Source organism: Coptis chinensis, chromosome 6 (genome assembly GCF_015680905.1).
Source record: "Coptis chinensis isolate HL-2020 chromosome 6, ASM1568090v1, whole genome shotgun sequence".
Classification (NCBI taxonomy): Eukaryota; Viridiplantae; Streptophyta; class Magnoliopsida; order Ranunculales; family Ranunculaceae; genus Coptis; species Coptis chinensis.
Window position 1 is genome coordinate 60,513,296 of NC_141461.1, and position 13,940 is coordinate 60,527,235.

At 34.7% G+C, this 13,940-nt stretch overlaps 1 protein-coding gene across 1 annotated transcript; it reads left to right on the plus strand.

The window, feature by feature from the left end:
- The first annotated feature begins 2,048 nt into the window (after positions 1 to 2,048).
- LOC147493797 (uncharacterized) lies at positions 2,049 to 4,448 on the plus strand. The gene is made up of 5 exons (XM_086567944.1): positions 2,049 to 2,230; positions 2,282 to 2,802; positions 2,936 to 3,154; positions 3,288 to 3,974; positions 4,063 to 4,448. The coding sequence occupies exons 1-5, from the start codon at positions 2,049 to 2,051 to the stop codon at positions 4,446 to 4,448; spliced, it is 1,995 nt and encodes a 664-aa protein (XP_086424070.1).
- Positions 4,449 to 13,940: the final 9,492 nt, after the last annotated feature.

Sequence of the window (13,940 nt, forward strand, 5' to 3'; positions counted from 1 at the left end):
TTAAAGTGTCTTCTTTAACTCTTTGCAGTCATATTTATTTTGTTTTTTGCTTAACAAGTTATTGATTATCAATATTTTGTAGTATGTCATGTTCTCATAAAATTTTTATTGTTTTCCATTTTCTCCTCAGCATGGATAAGACACAAACTACTTCTACCAGTGAACGTGCTGCATTTGCTGAGGTATTTTTCAAGTTTTTTTATTTTCTTTTATTCTTTCACGTTTTTTTTATTCTTTTATTCTTACATGAATTGTAAAACTCCACAATCTATACAATGTTTGTTTTATGCTTACGTTAATATTGTTAATTTTTTATGTGTTTAACCTTTAAACACCAAGAACATACCCTGGCAATTGAAAGCGAGATGGCGGGTACTCGAGACCAAATTAAATTTGATCTCCTTTACCAGCACGTGGTGTGAGGTTAACTTGGCAGCTGATATGGCGGCAAATTATGGGATTAACTTAGTTAACAACACCAACTTTTTGTGTGAAGGAAAATCCCGATGGCTATATAAATGGGAGGTTCTGGATCTAGCTACTATAGGTTTGACTGAGCTTGATTTAATGTAGTTAGGGAGGCCTCTCTACTACTGTATACCTGTACATTTTTTCTTTTTCTTTTTGTCCTTAATACAATTCCAACCCACTTAGAATTTTTTTTTTTTGATGTATTTAACCTTTCACCAATTACAAATAAAGATTATGAACAAACAGCTACATGAAAACCATCAAGTCCAATCAACTTATGAGGTTGTCGAGATACCTCCACGATCAACTCTACTTAGTGTTAGCGTTACTCCTTCTAAGCGCAAGTTAACTCAACGCACAAGAAGAGAGAGAGAGTGCAGAAGTGCTAATTTGTCAACCTCATAAATACCTTCATCACATCAAGTCCAATCAGCTCATGAGGTAGTAGTCACACCTCCACAGTCAACTATTACAGTTATTCCAACCAATCCTAATGCTAAGGTATATATGTATTATATTGTCATATATACAATGTTTGTTTTCTGCCATACGTTAATTTTGTGATGTACAAGTTATAAACAAACAATTGTATGAGACCCACCAAGTCCAATTAGCTCAAGAGATTGTCGTGACACCTCCACAGTTAACTCTTAGAGTCAGTCCCACCAATGCTTTCATACCTTCCTAACTTTCTAGGCGCAAGTTGGCCCAACACACAAGAAGAGAGAAAGAGTGCATAAGTGCTAATACATCAACCTTATAAAAATGTTCACATCAAGTCCAATCAGCTCATGGGGAGGTGGTGACACCTCCACAATCAACTATTACTGTTAGTCCGACCAATGCTAAGGTATGTATTATATTTTCACAATATATTCAATATTTGTTATGTTAATTTGTGATGTCTTTATTGTTTTATCAAATACAAAATACAGGTTGTAAACAAACAGTTGGAAAAGAACCATCAAGTCCAATAAGCTCAAGAGGTTGTCGTCACACCTCCACAATTAACTCTTGAATTTAGTCCAACCAATGCTTTCATACCTTCCAGCCATCTTTCTAACCACAAGTTAGCCTAATGCACAGGAAGAGATAGAGAACGCAAAAGTGCTAATTCGTCAGCCTCAAGCTTGAGGAAACACACTAAAAAAGTGTCTTCCTATCGAACGTTGGTACAATGGACAAGAAGAGAGAGACAACGAGCTCAAAATGTGGCATTAAATGTCACTACTCCACTTCCTATTAGTGTTTCTGAATCAAGAGAATTCCCCATAGCAACAAGTTTTAGGGTGACGAGCAAAAGAAAGCAAAGAGTCAATGATGATTTGACTACAATTAAAAAGAAGCGGACTAAGAGAAACTTAACATCAAACTTTCAGAATATTCCAGCAGTGTCCCACACGTAAGTTCATTTATCTGTCTGTTTTTTTTTAGTTTGTTTTTTTTCTCGATCAAAATATTATCTCTGACATACTTTTTATTTCTTTCCCGACTTAACAATTTTTAGCAATGTTACGACTCATCTAGAGGAATCTTCTACTGATATGTATATTCTCGCCCAACATTATCTTGGAAAGATGGATGTGGCATGTCCCTTCTATAAAGCACTGCACTGGATGGATGAAAGGCTTGCAAATTCATTGCTTAGTAGACCTCTTTTTGGGATGTGTTGCAAACAAGGAAAAATCAGTCTTCCTCTACTTAGTCCATTACATCCTGCAATTCAAGATCTATATGATGGTAGTGACGCTAAAGCCAGGTCATTTTGACAACATCTTCGTCAATATAACTTGGCTAATGCATTTACCAGTTTCGGTAGCCAAGTGGATGACCGGATATTTATCGGTGGTGGTCCTATTCCATTCACCATTCATGGTGAGTTACACCATCAAATTGGATCGTTACTACTAGAACCTGGGAAAGATCTGACTTATGCTCAACTTTATGTTTATGACCAAGCCAGTACCTTTGACGTGCACCATCGCCAAAATCCAGACTTGAGACGTGATATTTTAGATATCATTCAGAGCACACTATCGAGTTGTAATAGATTTGCTAAAAAATTTTGTCAAGCATATGATATATTGAGTGTGTGCCCAGCAGAGGAAAATGATGTGGCAGCTTATCTCCATTATAATACATCTACTGACCGACGACGATACAATCTTCCTTCGGCAAATGAAATTGCAATTGTTCTACCTGGGGATGGAACTGAAATCAGAAGCACGAGAGATATCATTCTTCATTATAGAGCAGGAAATGCATTGAAGCGAATTGATGAATGTAATCCTGCTTATCTACCCCTGCACTATCCTTTGTTCTTCCCTCAAGGTAAGCTTGGCTGGTCAACCGAGATGAAAATTTATGACATCAATGACGATGATCCAAGGTGTTTTATGCATATCATTTGTTTGAACGTCGTACTGAATATTTAGCAATACTCCGTGGTGGAAAATTATTTCAGGAGTTTTGTGTGATGCTTGGGCTTCTACAGAGCAAAATCAGCTCTATTATCAGTATACCCACCAAAAAGATCTTTGTGCTGAAGTGTACATGAGTTTGACAGATGTAGCTGAGGATACAAATCTTGATCAAATTGGTCAGCAGTTTATTTTGCCGTTGTCGTTCATTGGAACTCCAAGATACATGTATGAAATCTTTCAAGACTCAATGGCTATAACACGTACAATAAACATCCATATATATTTCTTACAATGACGGCAAATCCTCACTGGCCTGAAGTGCAAGAAGCCCTTTTGAAACACCAGAATGCATTTGATCGACCTGAGGTTGTTGCCCGTGTTTTCAAATTGAAGAGAAGAGCTTTGATGAAATATATATCAAGAAGAACAATGTATTTGGCCGTGAAGTAGGTCATGTGTTCACCATTGAATTTCAGAAGCGCGGCCTCCCGCACATGCATGCACTCTTTTTCCTCAAGCATGAAGATAAAATTTGCACTGCAGCCCAAATTGATCGAATTATAACTGCAGAATTTCCCAACCCAGATAAAGATCCATTGCTCTTTGATACAATAAAAAGTTGTATGATCCATGGACCATGTGGTGTTAAAAACATGAACTCACCGTGTATGGAAAATGGCAAGTGCACAAAGCATTTTCCTCATGAGTTTATAGAGGTGACAACTATACAAAAAGACAGTTATCCACTTTATATGCGTCGCAACACCGGACGTCTCTATATGGTGAAAGACAAAGAGGTTGACAATAGGGATGTTGTCCCATATAATCTAGAGTTTGTGAGGATGTTTAATTGTCACATTAATGTCGAAGTGTGTGCTGGATTGCAATGCGCTAAGTACAGCCACAAGTACATCTATAAGGGCAATGACAAAACAACAATGGTGTTAGATGGTGGAAATGAGATTAAACAGTACATTGATGCCAGATATATTGGACCACCAAAAGCAGCTTGGCAGCTATTTGGGTTTTCCTTACATGAAGAGTTTCCAACTGTTGTAAGGTTATCTCTTCACTTGCCAGGTATTTAACACCTAATTAAACTAATTTCATCAATATACTATTAAGTTATACTGGAATGCCATATTGTTAAGTTATGATTTGTTACCAGGTATGCATCATGTTGTGTTCAACCCTAAGGAACCGATGGAGAATATTCTTGAGAAGGCAAAACGTCAAAAGTCGAGTCTCACTGCATTCTTCAACTATTGCGCTACAAATCCTGATGCTCAAGCCTATACTTACCAAGAATTTCCTGAGCATTTTGTTTGGCACAAAACATATAAGGTATGGACTAAAAGAAGCAGTGGTTATGCTATTGGTAGGATGTATTTTGCCAAGCCCAACGAGGATGAGAGGTTTTACTTGCGTCTACTATTGACCATCGTAAAGGGCCCAACATCATTTGAGGTTCGACGCAAATTTAAAGGTATTCCTCATCCAACATTCAAGGCTGCGTGTGTTGTACTTAGACTTCTTGAAGATGATGGAGAGTAGATACATTGTTTAGAAGAAGTGGCGATAATGAATACTGGATATCAGCTAAGGAGATTTTTCAACATTATTCTATTGGAATGCAATCTAGTGCAACCACATCTGTTGTGGGATATATTCTCAACAAGTATATGCGATGACCTGGCGCACAAATTACAAACTATCTTCAACATTCCTAATCCATCAAAAGAGCAAGTGACAGATATTATATTAATGCCTGCTTCATGTAGCCTATATTATATTATTAATACACAATTTTCCTACAGGTGATAGATTATGGGTTGCATCTATTGGAGCAGTTCCTCATGGAATATGAAAAACAAAACTCTAGAAGACTTTCCCCCGATGCCCCGACCACTCAAAAAATGGAACAAAGGAATTGGAAATATACTAATTTGGGAGCAATGCCAACTCCAATTTGATTTACAAGATGAACAAATCAACCGTAACATTGATCATCTTAACAATGAGCAACGCCATGCATTTGATACCGTGGTTGATTCAGTCATGCAAAATGCATGGGGAGTTTTCTTTTTAAATGGATTTGTAGGTACAGGAAAGACATTTGTGTATAATACGATTGCAGCTAAATGTCGTCATCTAAGACATATTGTGATTGCAGTTGCCACATCCGGTATTGCGTCGTTTTTATTAGATGGTGGTAGAATATCTCATTCAACTTTTTCTATTCCTTTTGATGTGCTGGAGAACTCTATGTGTGGCTTCAAAAAGGATTCACTCCAAGCAGGTCTGTTTAAAGAAACAAAATTGATAATTTGGGATGAAGTCTCGATGCAACATAAGTTTTGTATTGAAGCAGTCAACCGTTCACTCCGGGATGTTTGTAACAATGAAAGACCATTTGGTGGAATCACTATTGTTCTAGGTGGTGACTTCCGACAAATTCTGCCAGTTGTACCACAAGGTGAACGTGAGGATATTGTAGGTGCATCACTGAAGGTCTTTGCTATGGAAACACATCAATGTTTTATCTTTGGTGCAAAATATAAGATTAGACAGTGATTTGCCAGAGAACGTGTTGTTCTCCAATTTCTTAATGGAGGTATTACTTAATTTCTTGAAAAAATAATGCTTTTTGTTAACCATTTTAAATTATACACAATCACTCATCTCATATGCTCTCATTTGAAATTTAGGTTGTTTCTTGAAAAAAATAATGCTTTTTGCTGACTATTTGAAATTATACACAATCACTCATCTCATATGCTCTCATTTGAAATTTTCAGTTTGGAATGAAACCATAAGAAAGTGTTCAATTGCCGCGGGAGATTCAAAATTGTAGCAATCTTCATGACTTGCTAAATAATGTATATCCCGATCTAAGTGAGTAGTATGAAGCTGACCCAAATTATTTGACCGAGCGGACTATCCTTTCAGCACACAACGATGACGTTAGCACTATAAATGCTACTGCACTAAATACATTTCTTGGGGAAGAAATTGTTTGCTTAGGTCCTGACAAGTTAGGCACTGCTAGTGTAACACCCTCATTTTATTAAATGTCCAAAATTAATTATTTTGCAAAATAATAATAATAATAATAATAATAATAATAATAATAATATTGACTAAGTCTTAAGTTAAGTGGAGTGAATATGTATGTATGTTTGACTTTTTGAAAAAAAGAGGGAAAATAGTTTGTTTGGTTTGAAAATGATTTAATAGGAAAGTTTTAAGTTTTAAAATAAAGTGTAGAGATTTTACTAATAAGGAAACATTGAGAGAATAATTTTGTAATTTATGGGAGAAAATATGGAAAGTTTCTTAAAGTAAAATATGGCATAGAATTCTTTAGAATGGGATGGTTTATAAAAAATGGAGGATTTTTAAGAAAACTATTTTTTTCCATTAGAACTAGACAAGTTAAAACAAAGAAGAACGGAGCCCGAATTGTGCATCTCTTATCTAGCTGTGGATCGGATTGGTGGCGTTCTATTTTATATATTTTTCTGCAGGAATATGAAGGTGAGTAGATATTTTGTTGAATTTCTTTTATATAAAAATTCTCGTTATTTGTCGATTTCACGATGCTGGAAAATGGTCTGTGCTCATACTATGTTTTGATTCTGTTTTAGTACTGAATTTTATTTAGTGTTAACTGTGTTTATATTCGTGTTTATGGATTGAAGAAAACTCTGTCTCAGGAAAACTTGTCCCGATCCCTCAATAACAAGCGAGAAATCAATCGATTTCAGGACTACTGTAAATAGATTTATAGATCAATGTATAGATTATTTGTGGTCGCGTTTTGGTGGATGGTGAGGTGATAGTGTATGGGTGCTGTCGAGATTGAAATTGGATGGGGATGTCGAAGCTTTGAATCAGGCATTAATGACATCGCTTGTCCTGTTTTTTTTTTTATTGAACTCTTGTTGGGGTGATTTTTAATTTGTTGGTTTGATGTTGGTTATTGATGTTTGAATGGGTGCTGGAGAGCGGTGCAATTGAAGCTTGAAGAAGCATTAATGGAGGTAAAAAATTTCCAGATCTAGTTTAGAGGCAATGGATGGAGTTAAGGGATTTAGTTTTACCTTTTGTTAAAGTTGTAGGGTTTTTCACCAGGATCAAAATCGATGTGATGAGGAAGGGAGGAGAGGTGGCCAGAAACCAAGCTTGTGTGGTAGAGGGGATGACAACGATTTGTATCCAGTGCTCCCATCTCACCATTTCAGTTTCTATTTCGGTTAGGCTTGGGCTTTTCTTTTGTTTGGTTGGGCCAAACTCAATTAGTTTTCTTTGGGCTGGTTTAGTTTAAGTTCTTTGGGCCGAACCAATTAAAGTTTTGGGCCAGTTTAATTTATTTTATTTTTTAGTTGGTTTGGGCCGAAACTTAGTTGCTGTTAGGCCGAAATCTATTAGTTCTTTGGGCCTGTTTCTATTCTGTTTGGGTTATGTCCATATGACTTAAAATGGGTCCAATTTGGGTCTTTAAGTGTTTAGACTTTTGGGCTTTGGTTTTGGGCCTTGACTATGGACTATTAATTGTTTAATTGCATTACTTTTTTTTATATTAAATTTTATGGACTAATCAAATGGTAGAATATTGTGGAAGCATGTATAAACTAGATTGTCATTATCTAAGAAAGATTTCACGTTGATATTGTGTATTTATTGACACGTGACAAGATTGAAATTGTAAAAGACATGATATTCCTAAAACGCTATAAAAACATTATGCGGTAAATTGTTAGTCTAATAGAAATTGGAGCAATTGTGACATTATGTGGTATGGGGAAATTGTTGTTATGTTAAATGATATCATATGTTAGGATATCTATTAAATGCAATATCTTTGAGAAATAAATGTAAATGCTCCATCATTATATCTGTGAGATGCTACTATGAGGTAATATAATATTTGTGGATCTTTCCCACGGGATTGTGGCCTAGTGTAATAATTTATTTGGCACGTGAAAGAATGAAAGTCATTATGAGATGTATTGAGATATTTCTAAATATTGTGGCTTAGTGCAATAATGTATTTGACATGCACGTGATATAGTGAAATGGTTATGAGATATAAATCTATGACACTTGAATAAATTACGTAACGAAAATCCTAGAACCTAGCTACCACAACTCATGTGATTTGGCCTTGTGATGGGCGTATGTGATATGATTGTCCCTTGTATAGGGTGTATATATGAGATGTTGATTGACCCTTATGAAGGGAAATCATAGCCGAATAGTGGCTTGATTTTCTCGTTCGCAAAATTAGAATGAGACGCGTAATATTTTATGCCGAACAGTGGCAGTACCCGCATAATGACGTTCATGTGGGGGGTTACCTGGTATGCGATATCCCAGTTTGGATAATTACGCATGGAGTGATTCATTACATGAGGGGAGGCATGTGGATGTACATGTTTGGCATTGTGGAGCGATTGTGGTAGCCAAGAAAACTAGGTAAGACATAGAGACGACGTGATTCTAGAGACACTTGAAGAAACTTTAAAAACAATAATTGTGATGATATATCAAAGTGTACGTTAAATCTATAATAAATGATTTATTGTAAGTTATGTTGCATTCACAATGGTTTTGCAGAAGGGTGGGTTGAATTGATTATTTATGCAGGTGTGAACCACTCTGTGATTAGGCATACACCAGTGTAAGTATAGAGTAAGTTTTAGTTTTGTTATTTTATTATTAGATGCAGTTGATTTAGTACGGTTTGAAGCTAAGGCGTCTCAGTGGAGGAACTAAATGCCTTATTATTATTGAATTGGAAGCTAAGGCACCTCAGTGGAGGAACTACCTGCCTTAATTATTGTAATTAAGAATGCTATATTAGTCGTTGGAAGTTAAGGCGCCTCGGTGGAGGAACTAATTGCCTTATGGATTGTCTATATATATATAAGTATATTTTGTATTTTAGGGCTACTCATACCAACATTGTTTATAATGCTGACCCGATTTGCATGTTTGCTTATCAAGTGTGCTCATAAAATGAACCCAGTTGATAAGTCTTGACAGGATTAGTGTTGAAGAAGGTTGATTGTTGTTTGTGGTTCGCATTAGTGTCTCAGTACAGGATATGTTTTGTTTTCCCTTAAGGTGCAATAGATTTTTAATTGAGACAATGTTATTTTGTATTTTCAGTTGTAATTATAATTAAAGAGTTATTGAAAGGAAATTTGTAACTTAATCATATTTATGAATTTTTGTAATGAAGAGGACTTTTGTTTATTTAATAAAATTTTTATTGGTTTCAAATTTTTGGAATAGATAAATGGATAATGGGTTTTTGGAAGTTGAGAGTACATCACACCTCGAAAATCAAAGAGTCAGGAACAAATATTGTTTTTCCAATTTTGTCGAAATTCGGGTTGTGACAGCCAGTGTTGTTGATAGTGGTAATGCAAATAGCTATCCGACATAGTACTTGAACTCACTCGATCCTTCTGGATTGCCTCCATTCAAGCTTACGCTCAAGAAGGGATGCCCAGTAATGTTGCTGAGAAATATAGCGCCAATAGATGGACTTTGTAACAGCATGCGCCTGATGATTGTGTGCACAAACCACACATGGTGCAAGTTCTAATCTTAGCTGGAGAAAAAGCAAGGAACATATGCTTTATCTCGAGAATATCATTAACGCCTTCAACCAATGAAATACCATTTCAAATGACCAGACGATAGTTTCCGATTCGATTGTCGTTTGCAATGACGATAAACAAATCACAGGGGCAGTCTGTTAAGTATGTTGGTATTGATTTGCGACATTCGGTGTTTAGCCATGGTCAATTATATGTGGCGTTATCAAGATGCACTTCTTCAAAACGAATTAGTGTCATTCTCCCTCCTGATTCTTCAAACCACACAACTAATATCGTGTATCCAGAAGTCCTGCTTTAGTTTGATAGAAGGTATATTTCATAACTTTTGAGCTTTAATGTTTATTTCTCAATTTCTTTTTATACAAAATTACTTCTAAAGTTATTAATATTTTTCTTGCAGTGGAATTATCTTATTATGCAACATCATTAGCGACTCTGAAAGTAATTAACATACTACGGTAAGCATTACTATTTACATTCATTCTTTGTTCAAGGTTTTCAGTGACATTCTTTTCTTTGAGGCCAAACTCTTCAATAAACTTCTTCATATTGTCGTTTTAGTTTGAACAGAGGCCAAACTCATGCAAAGCAACTAGAAATGTTTGGCGTGAATATTGGAAGGAGTCCATGGGGCAGGTTAGTATTGTAGCTTATTAGAACTTGATCAGTGTCTTTTTTAGGTCATATTCAGTATACTTAACATCTAATAGGAGTATATTATTGTAGATAATAATTTCCAATTGACAATCTTACTTCCAGTGGTACCTATAGACATTTACTCACACTATGAAGCTATATGAGCAATGACTTCTCTGAGCATGACTGGCTTTAGTCATCCAACCTGTCGGCTATAGTGCTAGATCATTTGCAGATTAAGATTAGTAATTGAGAATTTCCAATATTTATTATGAGTTGTGGCAAAAATTTATATATTGTTATCTATTGGCAACAACAAAGAAATACAAAGTTGAATATCAAGTTTTACAATTTGGAATTGCTTTGTGTCTTAACTCGGCTAGAGCTTCAAACTGGTATCAATCTCCTTATTCTCCTGTACTATATATAAATAACAAGCTACACTGTCGGTTTTTCTATCTGCATAGGATCTTGGAAGTGGCCTACTATATATGGAGAAAATTGCAGACAAGTGGGGGAAGAATGGAATGGGTGATGAGTGGCATGAGAAGTGGTGGGAACATTACGATGCCTCTGGCCAAGCTAAGAACATTACTATACGTATTGTAAAAATGTCATTCAAGTTAGATTAATTATGTACGATTATTTGGAAACATATGTAATTTTTTATCACCTCCATGAAGACTAGATGTAATATTTAGTGTTGACACACTAAGTGTGAATAATGACTTGAGTGGCATAGCCACGGGTTAAATTCTAGTATATATACAAAACATACGATCATATCTCCCCACCCCCAACGCATATAAAAAACACATGTAAACTTTTGGTTGTCAATTATTTTTTCTAACATACATGTTGAATAAAATATTACATATCTAATTGAATTTTTCTAATTTTTTTCATTGCATACAATAGAAGATATTGAACTTCATTAGATTGTCAATATGGATCTATAACAATCAGAAAAGGTACAATATTTAATAATAAGTATGTATTAATTTTTTTTCCTAATGTGTATTACTACTATTTGAACACAACACTTTTTCTTGGTTATCTTATGTGAAAAACAGAAAAAGATCACTGTGGAGATAAGGGAAGCACGGTATTCAAGAAGAATTAAATTGTCATTCGAACCCATGCTGGAAGATATTATGAGACAACTCAATTTGAATCCACCTATTTACAAAAATTATTTGAAGAACGGAATGTTTAATGCAAGTGTCCAGGTGAGCAACGATGTAGAGGTATTACAAATATTAGAGGAGAACCATCACGATCACTCGAAGAGTCTGAAAACAGTGCAGCAAGAACCGCAATTAGATTCAAAAGTAAAGTGTATCTTTTCGAAGTTGGCGACTACAACTTGGAGAAGTTGAAAGAAAGCCAAAAGTTTGTAAAAGAACAACAAGAAAGAATCCAATTTCTAGAGAAATTAATGAATCTCAAACAACGAACAAAGACAAGTTTTAAATTTCATATTATTTTTCATATAAGGTATATATGACTAACTTCTAAAACTTTAGGTTGGAAGAATTGACGAAAATCGCGGAATATCCAGTATAGATATTAAAAGTATTATTTTAGACAATACCAAACTTATGATCAAGGAGAATAAAGAACGATACTTGAGTCTCAACAGATTCAATAAAAAGGTAAACAAATTCAAAATTCATATTTGTTTGGTTAATTTTAATTTTTAAGTGTTTGTCTAACTATAAATTGATCTATGAAATTATGCAGCGAAATCAATTTCGAAAACTTATCACTCAAAACTTCAAAGATATGCTGATGTATTGCACCAAAATATTAAAGATGGACGACCCATAATTTCACAACGAAATATTGGGAGAAAATTAATACAGATGTCAATTATCAATTGACGTTCCAATCCGAATGTTTAACATCAAAGACAATCACAAATTCGAAGGAAATTCAACAACAAGTCTAGAAGATATAGAAAATTCAGCATCAAAGAAAGCAATTGATTTTCTGCGCAGTAATATAGGCTTCAAAGTAGTTGACTATAACTACGAACAAATAGAAGAAATTTGCAACAAACTTGAGATTGCAGAAAAAAATGACACGCTTAGAAATCAGCGGATACAAATTCAGGAAGAAGAAATTAACAATCTGAAAGAAGAGATTGAGTATCTAAAGGCAAATATGAAGAGGGAATGGGAAAACAAATTGTGGTTTTAGAATTAGGCGAGTTATTGTTTTGTTGCTTTAAGTAATTATTTCGTTGAACTATCTTTTTCAGTTGAGGTTTTTTAATAATTCTACCTATCTTTGTCGCTATTATGCTTCATTTTCCATTAGCCACATCATCAATCCATTGTCTTATGATACTCTTTAGTTTGCAGGCTATAAGGTAAGCGTGAAACATCAGGCGCATTATTTTGTAAACTACTTTTAATTACAATTAGGAGGTTAAAGGATAGCATGCAATGGTGCTCTGTATCATAAAAACATTACTCTTATGTGAAAAAAAGTCTCTGGACACTATGAATTTCTTTAGTATTTTGGCTAGAAAGTATTTGTTATTTAAATAATTGGCTTCAGTACTGCTTTTGTGCTGTCAAGGTTCTATTTAGCATTGAAATTCTTGAAGTGCCAATAAAAAAAAAATCTTGAAGAAAACATTTACTATTTTCCACTTTTTGAGGTGGTATCTCATTACTAAGTAATTTGGTCCCTTTCTTTTTTAAGTCGACTGACATGTTGCTTATGTCAAAAGTTTCTTGAGATAGATATGCACCTCTTCAATAAATATGAGTGCATTAGATGTATGTGGTATGGGTCTATGGCAGCTATAAGAATTGATTCACAATCTTTTTGCCAACTACACACAGTGGTTAGACTTATATATATCTTGGTATTATGATGAATAGGATGATACTAGCCACAGAGGAATATACTGCTTTATTATTCTGCATGAAAATTGGAAGCACATGAATTATGTTAAATTTGAGAAAGGTTTTGCTTCTCATAAATCTATATGGAAAGCAACTCCAAATATTTGAATTAACACTCTGAAGGATTTCACTCAAGATGGATTTCTTTTTTATTGACAAGGTAGGTACTATCAGATGGTCTTATCTACTAAATTAGCAAGAATTGGACATGTGGAATTCTTATTCATGACTACAGCTAACGAAAGATGATAAAACGATAAAATTGAATATAATTCTACCTACGAATAAAATGATGAATTTCAAAACGCAAGTAAAACTATTTCTTTTACGAAGGCAGTTCTTTATCAAAGATTTATACTCTCTAATCTATCGAAATAGAGTGGAGTAAAAGATTCGTTCCACTCCTAGTTCTTTAGCATTCAAAGTTTTCTATAATTGAGAATCTATCCAAAGTCTAATGAGAGTAATGGTGGGATTATACTATGATGTGAATTTTAAGAACAAGATACGCTAATTCAAACTATGGAATGCTACGGAATACTAAGGTTTGAATCTAGATAAAGAATTAGGGGGGATTGAATCCACATTGAATCCAACTTAATAAACTAGCATATATTGTTGTAATCCAATTCTTACGTTCTTACGGTAAGAATTGGTCGTTCTAATCCCTAATCAATCATGGTAATCTCTACCAAATAATGACTAGCATGTGAAGAAGTCCAACCCATTCTCATGGCAAATCAACGACCTTCTAGAGTGGAATAGACTTTTACAACGATTCTACACTACACAATCAAGTTTTCATCAAGGCTTCGTCAAACCCCTCTAATAGAGGTTTAGCCTTGATTCATCAAACTATC

Coding starts and splice junctions, on each gene's coding strand:
- LOC147493797 (XM_086567944.1), top strand. CDS start 2,049: ATGGATGTGGCATGTCCCTTCTATAAAGCACTGCACTGGATGGATGAA. Junction 2,803..2,935: donor TCCTTTGTTCTTCCCTCAAG/GTAAGCTTGGCT, acceptor AAATTATTTCAG/GAGTTTTGTGTGATGCTTGG. Junction 3,975..4,062: donor GTTATCTCTTCACTTGCCAG/GTATTTAACACC, acceptor ATTTGTTACCAG/GTATGCATCATGTTGTGTTC.